The sequence below is a fragment of the Mirounga angustirostris genome, unplaced genomic scaffold (assembly GCF_029215605.1).
Source record: "Mirounga angustirostris isolate CCGP_5_RB_7025 unplaced genomic scaffold, mMirAng1.0.hap1 SCAF_8, whole genome shotgun sequence".
In the NCBI taxonomy this organism is placed as follows: domain Eukaryota; kingdom Metazoa; phylum Chordata; class Mammalia; order Carnivora; family Phocidae; genus Mirounga; species Mirounga angustirostris.
The window spans coordinates 2,777,357-2,794,997 of record NW_026991716.1 but is presented as its reverse complement, the minus strand read 5'-3'; the positions used below and the strand labels follow the sequence as shown (position 1 = coordinate 2,794,997).

General features: G+C 45.4%; 1 protein-coding gene, 1 long non-coding RNA gene and 2 other non-coding genes across 4 annotated transcripts; 3 read left to right on the top strand and 1 right to left on the bottom strand.

Moving 5' to 3' along the window:
• The first annotated feature begins 2,554 nt into the window (after window positions 1-2,554).
• Window positions 2,555-2,642, top strand: TRNAY-GUA (transfer RNA tyrosine (anticodon GUA)). Its single transcript is given in 2 exon segments — window positions 2,555-2,591; window positions 2,607-2,642. It is a non-coding gene; the product is annotated as a tRNA-Tyr (tRNA).
• A 7,567-nt stretch (window positions 2,643-10,209) lies between these two features.
• Window positions 10,210-13,429, bottom strand: LOC123836861 (uncharacterized). The gene is made up of 3 exons (XR_006789094.3): window positions 13,280-13,429; window positions 11,553-11,763; window positions 10,210-10,424 (listed from the first exon to the last, which is right to left on the bottom strand). It is a non-coding gene; the product is annotated as an uncharacterized LOC123836861 (long non-coding RNA).
• TRNAY-GUA (transfer RNA tyrosine (anticodon GUA)) lies at window positions 11,560-11,648 on the top strand. Its single transcript is given in 2 exon segments — window positions 11,560-11,596; window positions 11,613-11,648. It is a non-coding gene; the product is annotated as a tRNA-Tyr (tRNA).
• Window positions 13,430-13,453: 24 nt separating the features above from the next.
• Window positions 13,454-15,179, top strand: ABT1 (activator of basal transcription 1). The gene is made up of 3 exons (XM_045865938.3): window positions 13,454-13,743; window positions 14,349-14,554; window positions 14,711-15,179. The coding sequence occupies exons 1-3, from the start codon at window positions 13,503-13,505 to the stop codon at window positions 15,071-15,073; spliced, it is 810 nt and encodes a 269-aa protein (XP_045721894.1). The 5' UTR covers window positions 13,454-13,502; the 3' UTR covers window positions 15,074-15,179.
• The last annotated feature ends 2,462 nt before the right edge of the window (window positions 15,180-17,641 follow it).

Genomic DNA, 17,641 nt, shown 5'->3' with positions numbered 1-17,641 from the left:
CAGGAAAGCCGTATGAAGTAAGCAACACCTTCAACCGTCTCTTTGCCTAATATCCCGTCCTTGGAGACTTCCTCTCTTTGGTTTCTTGTTATTTTTTACTCTCAATGACACTGAAGCAAGTGATCAAAATTCAAAGGCAGGAGAAACATCTCATTTAAGAAAGTGACTCTGTCTCTTTGCAGAGCAGGCCTTTCCAGGATCCTTAAAATACCCTTAACATTTGCTCTTCTTGTTTGCTTTTTCATTGCAGTCAGGGCTGGTAAAAACAGATGAATACCTTTCTGAGGGAAGAACCCTTCCACCTACTTGTCTCCCCGCAACTTAGACAAGAGAGTTCACGACTCAGGTATTCCAACTGGATGTAGAAACCACCATTCATTTCAAAACTTGGCTCCAGGCCAGCCGTACCCTGATTCTGTCTGTCATCTGGGTGCTTCCCCTACTCTTCCCAGGACAGAATTTCCCCAGCTACAGAAGTCAGCTTGGCCTCCACTCATTTTTTTTCTCCCTATTTATTTTCCATGATTCTCCTAGGAGTGTAGGTGTGGAATTTTAGTGACAGAACGGAGCCCAATTCCACAGCTCAGATCCACAGATTGGGCATTGGCATGACTGACTGAACTGGGAGTGACTGGTTTGTTTGGGGGCTTTCAACCATGACCTGGGAGTGCTGGTTTCCAGTAACACTGGATTGGGGATTACATTTTCCAACACTCAGTTTCCACAGAGACTAAATGAAAATCAAGACGACTATTTTAAAATTCACAATTTACCAGTTGTTAAACTATTGGCTCAACTCTAAGCTCTCTGCTCTGGACTGAATTGTGTCTCCCCGCACCCCCCTCCCCCAATTCTTATGTTTCAGCTCTAACCCCCAATGTGACTGTATTTGGAATAGGAATGTAATTAAGGTTAATAAGGTCGTAAGGGTGGTAATCCTGATATCTAGGATCAGTGTCATGATGAGTGGAGACACCAGAGAGCTCACTCTCTGTGTGAAGACACAGGATGCGACCAACTGCAAGCCAAGAAGAGAGCTCTCACCAGGAACCGAATGTCCATCGCCTTGGTCATGGACTTCCAGCCTCCAGCACTATGAGAAAAATTAATTTCTGGTGTTTAAGCCACCCAGTCTGTGGTACTTTGTCACAGCAACCTGAGCAGACTAAGACAACAATCCTTTTTAAATCTGCCGTGTGATAAAGGAGATAATACTCTGTAAACCACATTACTGATGTCCTGCTTGCGCCCATGTTTGCCAGAAGGTAAGCTAGGAGAAGAATGCAAGGCTGGAGGAGGAGGAAAGGTGGGCTTACTCATTCCCGTTTCCCTTCTGCGGACTTCCTGTTCCTCTAAGTGTTGCCCCAGTAATGAATCCAGCACCAGCCTGAAATTTCACCACTTGTTGGCAACTTTGCTATTTTCCACTTGGTATTCAAGACATGGAAAGGACACCTGATAATGTCAAGAGAAACTGTCCACTTCTTAGGATCCTTTTTCTCTAGCTGCGAATTCTCTATTAGGTTAGGAACATTAAAAGAAAAGTTACTAGGCGCTATTCTCTTAGTTTCTCATGGAAAGGGATTTAATTGCTGAGTTCAAGAACAACTATGCGATTTCAACATTTCTAATAGGAAGCATTGGTGATTGCCATTTGAAGAAAAATTTGGAATGTTTTCAATAATATAGTTTTGTAGAAATTTTATTTTAATAAGCACAGATATTTTATAGAGAAATTCACTTTTTTCCTTAAATGTATTGGAGGAAAGTTTGCTCCAGATAGTGTAGCATGTTATCCATCTGTGTCTATTTTTTGTAGTAGGTTCAAGGAAACTGATCAATCTCTGTTGAAACTCCATGTTGGATGATTTGCTTTGGAAAAGGAGTATTTATATTTCCATTTAAGAATTTTAAGGATTTGTGTTTCATTTTAATTGCTCTACTATAATTAGGCAACATAATATGAACCAGCCAAATCAATTATACAACTAAAAAAAATTTACACACACATGCACACACAGAAGACTTCACATTTTTCATCATTAGAGTTATGAATATACACGATTTCCCATTTGACTTTCAGAATGGAGTACTGTAATTTACCAAAATGCAGGGGGCATTGCTCTGTTCACAACCCAGAGATCTTCTTCAACCTAGCTGTCTGTATTTAGGGCAACTATAACATTTATTGAGCAAACTTTGACGTTTTTGAAAGAAGGAGGAGGAAGTAACCAGAGAGGAGGGAAGGAAATTGGGCGTAATCCAAGGCATTACTTTCAGCTGTATTATTCCTAGGGTAAGAGGACATGGGATACCCTTTGGGATTTTGTCTTGAGATAGACATAAGTAATATCCTAACGTCTTAGATGCACAACGCAATGAATTTTGTTTTTATAAACCCACGGACCAGGTGTCCGGATCACTATATAAAATACATTCGGTGTCCGAGAAGACAGCTTAAAATCGCACTTCTAAAAGTGAATATGAACATCACCAGCGCAAACCATCTGGACAGAGGTTATTTTAGGAATCCTGAAGAGCCCTCCCCAGGAGTCCTTCGATAGCTCAGTTGGTAGAGCGGAGGACTGTAGAGGTGACAGTTGGGCATCCTTAGGTCGCTGGTTCGAGTCCGGCTCGAAGGACGAGACTTTTGGAAACCCAGGCTCCTCCAGCGAAGCCGCCGTAAATTTAGATCCTTCCGGAACGTCGGGGAATAACCCCTTCCCGCGTGTCTCCCGAGGACAGGGTGCACTTTCCGCTGAGACGAGAAGGCGCTGCCCTCTCTTACTTGCGGAGCGCGCGGGCGGCCGCGGCGGCTGCTGTGGGGAAGGGCCGCCGGCCCTGCGGAAGACCTTCCCCGCCGCCTCCGCTCGCCTTTCCCCGCGTGGGGCGCAGCCGTGCGCACGGCCGCCCCGGCTCCCCCGCTCCCGCGCCGCACCCCGCGCCCCGCGCCGGCCCCCGCGCCGCGCAGCCGGGAGGAGGGCGCACGCGCGCGGCTGCCAGGCGCGCCCCGCCCCCAGGCCTCCAGACCCCGCCCCTGGGGAGGCGGGTCCCCGCGGCCGCGCGGATCCCCGGTCACCCTGGTAATTCCTGAAGAGGCCTTTTATGGGAGAACTTTCAGGCCTACCCCACAGTGGGAAGTAGCATCCTGAACTTCACCGCACCCATCGCCCAGATACAGCCACGCCGTTGGCACCATCTCCCCAAATCCGCACCGCGCCCGCGCAAATCCTGGGTGCGGACAGGCCCCGCTCGGCCCCTTGGCCCCTCTGCACACGCCGGGAGTGGAGGAAAGGTCACAGAGAGCCGTCTCCTTTCAAGCTGACGGCGCGCGCGCGTTTGCCAGGGAAAACGAGCTCGAGCGCGCACGCGCCCTGCCGTCAGAACCGAACGCGGGACGGGCCAGCGGCCCGGTTTCCCCTAGCTCTCGGCCACGGAAGAAACTCGGCACCCACGTGGGACGTCGTCGTGGAACTTCTCATGGAGTAGCATGCTCCGTCTGTTTACGCAGACTTGGGTGTAAAACTCGACATTTGAAAATGATCTTGAGCGGGGCGCCTGGGTGGCTCAGTCGGTTGAGCGACTGCCTTCGGCTCAGGTCATGATCCTGGAGTCCCGGGATCGAGTCCCGCATCGGGCTCCCTGCTCGGCGGGGAGCCTGCTTCTCCCTCTGACCCTCCTCCCTCTCATGCTCTCTGTCTCTCATTCTCTCTCTCTCAAATAAATAAATAAAATTAATAAAAAAAAAAAAGAAAATGATCTTGAGCGGTAATGTTCAGGAGCAGCAAGGAATTAGGAGGGTTTGGATCTGAAGACTCCTGCCATAATTTTCAGTCTGCCTTTGGGGAAGCCTGTTCCCAAACACCAAATGGCTGGGAGGAGCTACCAAGAACAAAGGAAAGCAGCCTGAATCCTGAGAGAAGAGGACAAGGGCGGTCACTATGGCTGACACGGAAAATGACACGGGGCCTCTGTCCGAGCACTTACATTAAGCCCTTTTTGCTGCAGCTGCTGCAGTTTCCAGTCTTGAAAAACTGCCACAGTACGTTCAAATCCCAATCCAAGACTTGTATTCACTCCAATAAATCGGTTCTACTTTTAGCTCAACACACTTAGGAATTCCACAAAGAGCCTCAGCCTTTTATTAGAAATTATCTCAGAACATTTTCCTAGAACCCATTTCTTGGAGTGACTGAAAAAAATTACATCTCTTAAATGACATTAGGCTGACAGGTAGGCTCTTGGCAAAACTTCACCGAACTTTTTCTTCACTCACTGATATCACATGGACATTTGTAAAAAAAAAAAAAAAAATCTGAGTACTCTTACCATATATCTTGGCACAGAAGTTCACACATTTTTTGTTGGGTATTTTCCTAGGAGGTGAATAAGCCTTCTTAGTGGATTTAGACTTTCAAATTTCCTGTATGTATCTACCTGAATAGGTTAAGTTACAGTGTAGTAATAAGCATTCCCCCCTCCTGCTGATCATGGTGGCTCATAACCAGATACTCTTATTTCTGTGTCATATAAATCATGGTTTGGCTGGTGGTCCATTCTGGGACCCTGACTTGTAGATCCTCTACAACTCAGATCATAAATCATTTTGTCAGGGTAAGGGTACAGAGGGGTGTGGTGGATTGCTCATTAGCTCTCAGACTTCCAGAAGGGACATCTCATTTCCCAAACGTGGCATTTAGAACAACTACAACTGTTGGATATAATACTGAAAACATCAGCTTGAAAGTATTGGAAATTTTAAAATATGGTAAAAACAAATTTGTGTAATGGTATCATATGTTAAAAATAATACATACTATGGGCAAAAGAAAAGTAAACAAGTTAACTGGGAATCTGAAAAGGAGGCTGTGTGTAGGAAGAAATAGACTGCTCAGCAAGACATCAAATTGATGTTGAAGTTTTTGTATGGTTAACTAGTTTTGTTTTGTTTTTAATTACCTCTATTGAAATGCAATTTAAACACAGTAAAATTCATTCCTTTTTAAGTATATAGTTTGCTGAGTTTTGAAAATTATATTCAATCATATAACCACAACACTCACGATATAAAACCTTTTCATCTCTCCAGAAAGTTGACTTGTGCCTTTCAGAAGCACTGATCTGCTTTCTGTCACTGTACTTATTTATGCCTTTGCCAGATGGTTCTAGGAATAGACTCCTACAGTATGCAGCTTTTTGAGTCTGGCTTCCTCCATTTAGCGCAATGCTGTTGAGATTCATCCTTGTCATGTGTGTATCCACAGCTCATTCTTTTTACTGTTCAGTAGTCCATTGTAGGGATGTACTACAATTTGTTTATTCATTCACCAGCTGATGAAATTTCGTTACTGTTTTTATTATTATTAATAAAACTGCTTGTTATGGGCTGAATTACATGCCCCCATTCATATGTTAAAGCCCTAATTTCCAGTACCTCAGAATGAGACTGTATTTGGACATAGGGCCTTGAAGGAAGTTACTACATTCAAATGAGGCCGGTAGGGTGCCTGGACCCAGTCTGACTGGTGTCTTTATAGGAAGAGGAGATTAGGACACAGAGAGAGACAGCAGGGGCAGAAGCGTGCGGAGGAACGACCACGGACAGAGCAAACAAGGAGGCACCTTTTTTCAAGCCAAGCAGAGGCCTCAGAAGAAATCAGTCCTGCTGACACCTTGATCTTGGACTTCCAGCCTCTAGAGCTGTGAGGAGATAAATTTCTGTTTAAGTCACCCAGTCTGTGGTATGTTGTGATGGCGGTCTTCGCAAATTATTGTGTGGCTATAAATATTTTGGATATAAGTGTGGCCATGTGTTTTATTATCAGTGAATACACAGGTGTGGGATTGCTGGATCCTATGGTAGGTGTATATTTAACTTTCAAAGAAACTACCAACTGTTATCCAACGTGGCTGTACCATTTTGCATTTTTTTTTTTTTTAAGATTTTATTTATTTATTTGAGACAGAGAGAATGAGAGGGAGGAGGGTCAGGGGGAGAAGCAGACTCCCCGCCGAGCAGGGACCCCGATGTGGGACTAGATCCCGGGACTCCAGGATCATGACCTGAGCCGAAGGCAGTCACTTAACCAACTGAGCTACCCAGGCACCCCCATTTTACATTCTTATTAGCAATGGATGAGAGCTCGTTTCTCTACATCTTAGACAACACTTGGAACAGTTTTTTAAATATTAGCCATTCAAATTTGTACCTAACACAACACATTCACATGTCCTACCCACATTTATGGGGCAGGGATTATTCAGATATTATAAGAGGTGGGTGGGAATCTTGGGGCCGTCTTAGAATTTTGCCTCCTACGATGACTGTGTGGAGGCATCTCATGTGGTTTTAATTCATATTTCCCTCGACTACTGATGTCTACTTTTTCAGGTAGTTGTCATCTGTATATCTTCTTTGGCGGAGTGTCTGTTGAAATCCTTCCCTTTTTTAAAAAAATTGAACTGTTTGCCTCCTTACTGAGTTCTGGAATGCTTTATATATTCTGGATAAAAGTCTTGTCTATCAGGTATTTGCCCTGCAATATTTTCTCCCAGTCTGTGGTTTGACTTTTCATTTCTTAGCAGCATCTTTTGAAAAGCAAATATTAAAATTTTGATGAAGCCCAATTTATCTTTTTTTTTTTTCTTTTGTACCTTGTATTTTTTGTGTTCTTTGGTGTTCTAAGAATTTTTTGCCTAACCAAAGGTCACAGAGATTTTCTTCTGGAAGTTTTATCTTTTACATTTAGGTCTCTGATCAAACTTGAATTAATTATTTTATATCGTATTGATTTATATCGTATTGATGGTAAAAGATTTTTTTGTTTTATATATGAATGTCCAGTTGTACCAACATCAGTTACTGAAAGCTTATCCTTTCTCTATAGAATTACTGTGTTGTCTATGTCAAAAATCAACCAACAGTATTTTTAACAAATGGTGGTAGAACTAAATATCCACATGCAAAAAAAAATTATCACAAAAGTTAACTCAAAATTATCATACACCTAAATGTAAAATGCAAAACTATAATATCACCAGAGGATAACAAAGGAAAAAATGTAGGTAGCCTTGAGCATGGCAATAACTTTGTGTGTGTGGCAACTTTTTAGATGTAACACCAAAGGCACACTTCATGGAAAAAAAATAATTGGTAAGTTGGACTTCATTAAAATTAAAAACTTCTTCAAAAAGACACTGTCAAAAGAATAAGAAGAGAAGCCACAGACTGGGAGAAAATATGTGCAAAGGACATATCTGATAAAGGACTGCTATCCAAAATATACAAAAAGCTTTTAAAACTCAACAATAAAATAAACAACTTGGGCAAAATATCTGGACAACTCACCAAAGAAGATATACAGGTGGCAAATAAAAGATCCGCCACATCATATGTAATCAGGGAATTGTAAATTGAAAAATCAATGAGAAGCCACTACACACCTGTTAGAACGGCCAAAATACAAAACGCAACACCAAATGTTGGTGAGGATGTTAAGCCAACAGGAACTCTCATTCACTGAGGCTTGTAACTTGCATTTCCCTAATGAATAACAATATCGAGGATCCATATCATGGGCTTATTGGCCATCTGTACATTTTGTTTTGTGAACTATCTATCCAAATCATTTGCCTATTAAAACAATGGCTCACTATTGAGTTGTACACATGTGTTATACATTCTGGATCCAAGTCCTTCATCATTTATCACTTAAACACTTACCTGAATGTTTTGCATATATTTTTCCCCAACCTGTCACTTGCCCTTTAATTATCTTAAGTTCTTAAGCATCTTTTGAGATTTTTTCTTTAGTCTTTGATGAAATCCAATTTATCATTTTTTAAATTTTTTTTTTTTAAGATTGTATTTATTTATTTGACACAGAGAGAGCCAGAGAGCAAGCACAAGCAGGGGAAACGGCCGGCAGGGGAGAGGCAGGCTCCCTGCTGAGCAACGAGCCCAACGTGGGGCTCCATCCCAGGACCCTGGTATCATGACGAGAGCCGAAGGCAGACGCTTAACTGACTGAGCCACCCAGATGCCCCCCATTTTTTTCTTTATAGTTTATGCTTTTTGTGCTCTAAGAATTTTTTGCTTAACCTAAAGTTACAAAGAGTTTTCTCCTAGTTTTTCTTCTAGAAGTTTGACAGTTTTAATCATTATGTTTAGGTCTTCATCCATTTTGAGTTTTGTCCATTATGCTGTGTAGGGTCTGAGTTCCTTTAGTAGCATGTGAATATCCACTTTTTCCAGCGCCATTTGTTAAGGACGAGCTGGTCCTTGGCACCTGTCAAAGTCAGCTGATTATGTATATATGCTGGTTCATTTTTCTGGACTCTATCTAGCTTTACAGTAAGTCTTGTAACCAGGTAGTGTTAAGTCCTCTAACTTTGTTCTCCTTCACAACTGTTTTGGATATTTTGCATCTTTTGTAGTCTATATAAATTTTAGAATCAGCTTGTCATTTTTACAAAACTGCTCACTGAGATTTTGACTGGGATGGCGTTAAATATATGTCAATTTGGAAGACTTTGCATCTGAAAAATGTGGATTTTTCTGTTATATAGAATGTGTTGTTTTTATTGTATTTTTTGTTAAATTTATCTCTAAAAATTTCATTTTAACCCTTCCGAATGGTATTTATATTTCAAGTTCAATAAACCAGAATACTTATTAATAAGTAGAATTATAATTTATTATATTTGTGTCCTTTGGCTTTGGTAAACTTATTATTTGCAGTAGATTCTTCAGCATTTTTTTATAATCATCACATCAGATATGAATAGAGATAGTTTTTCCTTTTCAAATCTATGCTTTTCTTTCTTTCTTGACTTGTACTGGCTAGAACCTCCAGGGCAATAATGAATAGAAGTCAAGGTCGGATATCCTTGTTCTAGACCTGATCTTAGTGACAAACCATTCAGTCTTTCACTACTAAATATGCTAATGGTAGGGTTTTTCAATATGTCTTTTATAGGTTGATGAAATTCTCTTATATTACTAGTTGGCAGAAATTTAATCCATGAATGCATCCTAATTTTGTCATGTTTATTCTGCATCTATTGAGATAATCATATAGGTCTTTTTTAATCTGATAATAAGATTTATTGATTTCTACTAAATTCTAACCTACACTTTAACTTTTCACCTGGTTTAGTTTTTCGAAAGTTTCTTTTTCCACTTTAAAAATTCAGGCAATATTTACATAAGATGTCCCTTTTTAGTACCATGAGTTCTGACAAATGTATATAGTCATATAACCACACCCACAATGAAGATATGAAATGGTTACATCACACCCCCAACTTCTCCATGTTCATTTTGCAGCTAATTCCTCCCCCTACATTCTAACCTGCTAACTATTGATGTTTTCTATTCCTTTAGTTTTGTGCTTATAAGAATGTCTTATGTAGCCTTTTGTATCTGCCTTTAGGATAAGGCACAGGAGATTCATCCCTGTTGTTACATCTATCAATAGTTTGCTTCTTTTTATTGCTGAGTATTCCATTGGAATATTGTCTGTAAGCTTTAGGAGCAGGCAAGTTTGAGTCAGTTAGCTATAGAACCATTTCAGGCTTAAATCAACTCTGCAATACGACATGACTGAGACATGAGGCTCTGGGATCTCAAATGAGTACTTGTACATTACCTAGCACTGGCTGATGAGAAAAATACGGAACCTTTTCTCAGGTCCCATTGTGCCCTTTGTGAAAATTGGGGCTGCAGGGGAGGTGGGTGGGGGATGTGGTAATTGGGTGATGGGCATTAAGGAGGGCACTGGATGTAATGAGCACTGGGTGTTATAGATAAGTGACGAATCGCTAAATTCTATCCCTGAAACTAATAATACACTCTATGTTAACTAACTTGAATTTAAATAAACTCTAAAAAAAAGAGAGAGAGTGGTAGATCGGGTAAGAGGAAAGCTCTGACCTACTGGAAAAGCTAGAGAGTTACACAAGAAAAAAAGGCAGATGCTGAAGATGAGGAGACACTCGGAGAGTCAAAAGCCAATGAGCACTGGCTAAGAGAGGGAGTTTGGAAGTTTATAAACGAGAGAAAAGAGAAAGAAATTTGGATTAGCTGCTGTGTTATGGCAAGGGAGGCTTCCGAGATGAGGAGAGACGTCTGAAACAAAGTGTTGTCCTTTGTGATGAATATCGTGTCAATCTGTGTGTGTTCTAAGATACTTAAGTAAAATGTAAACATTTTTTCCTTTATTTTTTTAAAGATTTTATTTATTCAATTGACAGAGAGACACAGCCAGAGAGGGAACACAAGCAGGGGGAGTGGAAGAGGGAGAAGCAGGCTTCCCGTGGAGCAGGGAGCCCGGCATGGGGCTCGATCCCAGGACCCTGGGATCATGACCTGAGCCGAAGGCAGACGCTTAACAACTTAGCCACCCAGGTGCCTCCATTTTTTCCTTTAAAAACAAGAAAGAAAAGCTTTTATTTGAGACACAATGTGAACTTAGATCCTAGAGTATGACTGCTTTCATGTCTGTGGTGTTCAAGGCTCTGTCAGGACACTCAGTATGTGAAAGAGATGGTCTCACACAGAAACTGCTCGTTTCTCTAAGCCTTTTCTACTCTAGCATTCTCACATTTCCCCCAGATTAGGTTAGATTATTGGAAAGAAATGTACCTCATTTCTCATGAGAGGGAACTGAATAACGGAATTAAATATAGATTATATGTTGCAGATTTCTCATGGAAATCACTGGATAGGACCTTTTGAAGAAAGATTTATTTTTCCAAGACTACAGTTTGAAGTACTTAGATTTTTAATAAGCAATACTCTTATAAATTCACCAAAAATCTTTTCTGTAGATACATCATCAAGAAAAGTCTGTCCAGACGGCTTCCTGCTTTCTCCATCGGTGTTCAGCCAGGAAGCCCAATGCCGTAATAGGTACTCATTAGCAGTACCTGACAGCATCCCCACAAACACAGGTCTAAATCTCTTTTTTTAAATTTGGAGAGGGCTGTGTTTCATTTATTTGCCCCACTAAATACGCGCCACTTAATTCCTAAACACACACGCACACACACAATGCCTCTTGTTTTGGGTCAAGTACTTTTATGTCTATACATTATTTTCATTGTCCTTCAAAAAGAATTGCAAAGTTGCCAAAATGAACTCAGCAGTATGTCCACTTCAAGACAATAGATTCCTCTTTAACCCAGCTGTCTACATGTAAGGTAAATTATCATTTATCCATCACTTTAATAGAGAGGCCGGAGGCAGAAGGGACAGAGGGACAGCAGGAGAAATAAGGGTGATGGTCCTATCTATATTATGCCTAAGTGAGCAGGACATGGAACATGGGTGGTGGTGTTCTCTTTTTTAAAGACCGAAATCAGAAAGTAAAAAGCACAAAACTTAAGTGTTCAAGGGTATTAATTTTTTAATATACCTCTATGATCACCACCCCTATCAGTTTAGAACATTTCTAGCACCCTAGAAAAAAATGTTTGCCTGTAATTTAAAAAAAAAAAATGGTTAAAACCACTGGGATAAACATTATTCAAAGTATTCTAGCAAACCATACCACCAATCCTTCGATAGCTCAGTTGGTAGAGCGGAGGACTGTAGATGTTCAGACATGGTCATCCTTAGGTCGCTGGTTCGAATCCGGCTCGAAGGACTTACGCTTTTGACAGGTTTTTCACTGAGGCCGCTTGCGTGGACCCTTAGCGCAGATAAGAAAACTTGAACAGTTGGGCACCTTGTCGTTTGTGCTCACAGATGAACTTGTAAGACTGAAAATAATAAGAAAAAATAAATAAATAAATAAACGATCCGCAGGTACATACACAAGAAGCTGCGCATGTAAGACGGGGTCTCCAGGGAGACTGACTTTTCATGGAGTTTGGGCAAGGATCATGGGGCGCGTGGAGAACGGGAAGGACCTCTTGGCCCAAGGTTTTCATTTTATTTTGGAGGTCCCATGGCCCTTCTGTTATGTTGATGTTTAAGTGAATAAACATTTTATTAATGGGAATTTCAAATACACACAAAGTAGAGAAAACAGCGTAAATGACCACCTGTAGACTGGCATCCTCTATCCCCCCACATGCCCCCTCCACCCCCGACCTCTCGAAGCAATACCAAGATGCGCTCTCCTCTCATCCATCGTTGCTCCGTGTTTTGAAGACAGGAATTCAGTTCCTCTTACCGCCCCCTCCCGCCTCCAAAAAAGGCAGCGGCGGGCAACTGACAGAAAGTTCCCTTCCATAAAATTACCGAAACTGGTGTAAGAACTCGAGGAGGCTGGTTTCTCAGCTCTTTCGCCCTCTCCACGGAAGAGCGTGGCGCCCTGTTCCGGCAGAACTAAACTGGGGCGCCTGCCTGGCAGGAGATGTCACCTCGGACGGTAGCCGTGGACCCCTTGCCCGGTTTCTGTGCGCACCCGCCCGCTCCAGCGGGATAGGAAAGCCTGTCCCGCTGCAGCGAGGGCGGGTTTACGCTATGCTCACACTCGTCCGGGCCCCTTCCACAAAGCCGGCTGCACGGCGGCTCCGCGTTCGCGGCGGCTGCTCTTTGCAGTCGGCCCAGCGGCAGGTGCGCGCGGGAGGAACGGCGGCGCCAAGAGCGCGCGGACGGCGCCCCCTACCGGGCGGTCCCCGCAGTGCGGGGAGGGGCTGCGCCCGGCGCCCGCGGGAGAGGCCTCGGCTGCGGTGCGAGGACCGCCCGCCCCGCCGCGCCGGGGCCCGCAGCAGACGCCGGTGCCGGGAGAGCAGGGTTGGCGCGCCGCCCCGGGGTCGCCGCAGTCCGGCCGCGTGTACACAGGACAACAGGTGTTTATAATATCAGCGTGCATCCCGTGTCAACCAACGCAAATAACGTTTTGAAAACAGGAGAAATAACTGTTGCCCGTTAAAATTTCCTGGACACTATTCACAAAACCAAACTGCAAATTAATACTTTAAAGTACACAAAAGGTTTTAAACTAAATGAGGTCACAACTGAAGTATTCAAAACCTAAGTTTCCAAAACTTGTATTTGCAAAACTAACCTACATTTTCAAAACGTAAAAACATTCAGAACTCGAAGTTAAGTTTTGAAAAATAATTCACGTTTCAAAACTCAAGAAGTCTGAGTCAACCGTAAAGGCGAATCACGCCCCAGCCGGAGTCGCACCCGCGTCCCCTGGGTCAAATGCCGCTTCCATCTCCCAACCCCCCAAAGCCTTCCCACATTTCCAGAAGAGCCCGCCTCCCGCGCTTCCCCATCTCGCCGAGGCGCTCTCTAGGGCGCGTCCACCCGCGGACCTACCCGCTCGGCGCCGGCCGCTGCAGCCCCGAGCGCCGCCAGTTCGGCCACCGCGAGCCTCAGGTCCCGCCTTCCCGCTTCGAATCCCACTTCCGCTCCCGGCAGCCAGTCCGGTCCGGCCGTTCAGCTCCGCCCCGTCGGCCCCGCCCCTCCCGCCGGCCGTCGCACGCGCTGTGCGGCAGACGGCGCGGCGCTTTACGGCTGCCGTGCTTCTCGCTCCGCCGGCATGGAGGCGGAGGAGCTGGAGAGCGAGGCCTCGGAGCGGGAGCCTCGGGAAGGGACAGATCGGAGCCCAGAGGCGGCGGAGGAGCGGGAGGAATCCGAGGAGGCGGCTTGTGGCGCCAAGAAGCGGGTGGTGCCGGGTATCGTGTACTTGGGCCACCTCCCGCCCCGCTTTCGGCCTCTGCACGTACGGAACCTTCTCAGCGCGTACGGCGAGGTCGGGCGCGTGTTTTTCCAGCCCGAGGGTAAGAGCGCGGGCCCGGGCCGTGCGGGCGGGGGGTGGCGCTCGCCGGCCGCGGGCTCGCCGGCGCGGGTCCGAGGCGCTGTGGGGGCGGGGACTCGAGGCCGGCGCCCGGCTCCTTTGGGGGGTCGGGGTCGGGTGTGGGTCGCCCAGTGGGCGCAGATGAGTGGTTCTCGGGTGGGTACGTTTGGCCTGTAGCGTCCACTCCGCACACGCCGCGTTCCTGAACCGAATCTACCGGCTCGTTAAGTGAGCGCGCCCTGAATAAGAGTCTCAGAGGCTCTTGCACGGAGCTGGACCCATCCCCTTCGTCCTCGTGACCCAGGTCTAGAGACAGTGTCTGATCCGCTGACCCCAGCTTTCCTACAGGCGCTAACTGAGTTGGGATTCGGGGCGTGTGCATGTGCAGAGCACATCCGATGCAGGAGTTGACGGCTCAGGAGAGGACTGAGTTAGACGTGGGGAGAGGGTGCACGGGGAGAGGATGGACCTTGTGGTTCTCTTCCGCGCAGAGGCCTTGAGGGGGATCCTGGCCCGCGGGCGAGTGGGAGGTGAAGTTAGTTGGCTGCCACGTCGGCCTCCTAAACCACTAATGTGTCTTGGGCTCAGACGGCTTCGTGAGGCGCAAGAAGAAGGCAGCGGCAGCCTCGGCCGCGGGAGGCAAAAAGCGGTCCAGGTACAGCAAGGACTACACCGAGGGCTGGGTGGAGTTCCGGGACAAGCGAGTAGCCAAGCGCGTGGCGGCCAGTCTTCACAACACGCCCATGGGAGCCCGACGGCGCAGCCCCTTCCGTTACGACCTGTGGAACCTCAAGGTGAGGGCTGGGCTTGCCGGCCTCGTCTCATCCTCCCGCCTTCCCAGCCCCAGCCCCAGCCCAGCGCCTCATTCCCTTTTGTTGGCCCCGCTCTCTCATCTCCTCTCCGTCCCTGACGTACCCTACCCAGATCTTCTCCTGTTTTCCTGCCCACAGTACTTGCACCGTTTCACGTGGTCCCACCTCAGCGAACATCTTGCCTTTGAGCGCCAGGTGCGCAGGCAGCGCCTGAGGGCCGAGGTTGCCCAGGCCAAGCGTGAGACTGACTTCTATCTTCGAAGTGTGGAACGGGGACGGCGCTTCCTTGCCGCTGAGGGGGACTCTGCCCGCCCGAGTGGCACCTGGACCTTTGCCCAGCGTCCTACTGAGCAAGAGCTGAGAGCCCGGAAGGCGGCCCGGCCAGGGGGTCGTGAACGGGCTCGCCTGGCAAATGCCCAGGACCAGGCTCGCTCCAACCAAGGGCTGCTTGCCAAGATCTTTGGAGGTCCACCACCTTCAGCGAGCGTGGAGGAACCCTGACCAGTCCGGGACTCTTGACGGGTGGACAGCCCCCTTCCATGTCTTAGCCCTGCTTCCTGTCTGCCTGATAATGACTACTGATAATGAATATATTATCTTTATAAGACCAGCAGTCTGGTGGGTGCTTAGACACTGACGTCTTGTGTTCCTCTGGTCCCCCCTCCAACTCCTGTTGCCTGGCTGAGGCACCTAATTCATACTAGCAAGAGTGGGACTACTGCAGGATGCCAATTCTGTTTGATCCTTGGCTGTCCGCCTCCTCCCCAGTGAGATCCTCTGAAAATCCCACTTTCTGGACCCAGGAAGAGCCTTTATTTCGAGCTAGAATGATAGTGTCAGTCCAGGCAGCTATTTCTACCAACTGTAGTTGAAGGGCAGCAGCAACATCTGTTTTATTTAGAAAAGATTAACAGGGCCAGGGGTTAGTGGGATGGGACTGGGTTGGGAGCCACCTTCCAAATGTATGTATAGAAAAGAAAAAATTTATATACTTATATGCCTTTGTAGTTTTTTGGGGAGAGGGGGCATTTTATGAGTTCTAACTTCTATCTTCTCATGTCCTGTTCATTCCCCTTCATCTCCTGGTCTCAGAGCCACCATTCCTCCCCCACACCCCTAGTTCAGCCTGGACCCTTTTCTATCTATCAAATTAATTTCTTAGCCCATTTTATCAGTTATCTAGTTCAGCATTTACTAAGTCGCTATATGAGGACATAGGGATAGTAGGTAATAACACATGGCCCTTGGTGCTAAGAGTTACCACTAGAAAGAGACATTTAAGAAGTAAACGTACAGAGGTATTGCAGGCATCCTGGTACATGTATATAAGGGGTAGAGTAGGGGCCATGGGAGGGCATGGTGGGCTCTGTCTGGGAAGGGAAGCAGTGCTTAATACGGAGCTGACTCCAGATCACACTCTCCAGAGATGGGGCAGTTCTCACCAGGTTCTCCAGATCAGTCCTGAAAAGTGACCAGAAGTCTGACTGAGCCTGGTGTAGTCCTGTTTTTGGAAACAAAGCTCTGTGGATGTCGTGTTGGGTTCAAACCACTGTAAAGGTGGACAAAGCCTGGGAGGTAGCCAGGCACAAAGGTGCACTTCTGTGAATCAGGGCTTAGGTGAGGGACGGTTCATAAGCGACGTGCAGAGCAGCCCTGGAGGCCACAAAGAATCTAGGTAAGCCCCTAAGAGAAACGAAAACTGATGTCACAGTAAACTAAACTAAATTACAAAATAAATAAATATATAAATTAAAGCTGGTCAGGGCACGGGGCTGGCTCAGTTGGAACATACAACTCTTGGTCTTGGGGCTGTGAGCTTGAGCCCCATGCTGGGTGTAGAGATGACTTAAAAAATGTTAGAAAAGGGACACTTGGGTGGCTGAGTTGGTTAACCTCTGCCTTTGGCACAGGTCATGATCCCAGGGTCCTGGGATTGAGCCCCATATCAGGCTCCTTGCTCAGCGGGGAGTCTGCTTCTCCCTCTGCCTCTCCCCCTGCTCATGTTCTCAAAGTCTTAAAAAAACTGGCCAGGATCTAGTTCATTAAACTTAAAGGAAGTAGTAGAGTGATTATAATAATTTGGGTTTTGCTTGTACTATTTTTTTTTTTTTACCCACTGTCCTCAATATAATTACTCATTTGTTCTTTGGGTGAAGTGGATTAATCCACTTCTTTGGCTCTAAAACAAAATCCTAGTCATGTTAAGATTTTAATTTGGTAGGTGAACTTTATTTGGGAGAATGAAGACGACCATATAGTAAAAAATAATGGTTACTTGGTGTAACATTTCCCACAATGCCTATACTTCTCATACCCATCAACAGAGACGTGTGTAATGTTACACCTTCAGTCTTAGGAACTTGATACCCTGGTTTCTGTGTTCATTTCTTGTGAGTTTGTTTCATGTGGATTGTTTCCTCAGGTCATGGTGTCTTCCAAGTGAGCCAGAGAAATCCAGTGTCAGAATTTGATAAGCTGTTCATTTAATCAGAATTCTAAGTGCCCATTGCCCCTTTTGCTAGATAAAGAGAATATCAAGATCAAGAAAATTCTTCCCCTTAGGTCGCTAACAACTTACAAAATAAAACACATACGGCTTAATTTTTTGAATGAAATAAAGATATCAGTATATTCAAGGTCAGCATCTCAGGCTCCAGTTCAATAGTTCTGCACAAAGAGCTCACACTCAGAGCCTGGTGAACTGGGTAAATCACAGGTGGAGTGAGAAATGAAAGAATGGGTGGAAGAAAATGAATTTCCCAAGAACTGTCAGTTTGATTCCCTGGAGACTAAGCCCTTTGAGGGCAGGAGAACATCTTTTTTACACTTAAATTTTCTCTTTTTTAAATGTTGCCGTGAATGACCCTAACATGGGTCAATTTTAGTTGTACAAATAATCGTATACACTTCCAGAAGTGAACTTGCAGAGTAATTTGGGTAGATAATGTCAAAATGCCTTTTATGAAAAGTGTAAGCGACCATTTTTATGATTCCTCTTATAAGCGAGGAAACCTGATTTAGAAAAATACCCGTCACTGGAAACCAGATATCCCAGACAGAAGCCTCCAG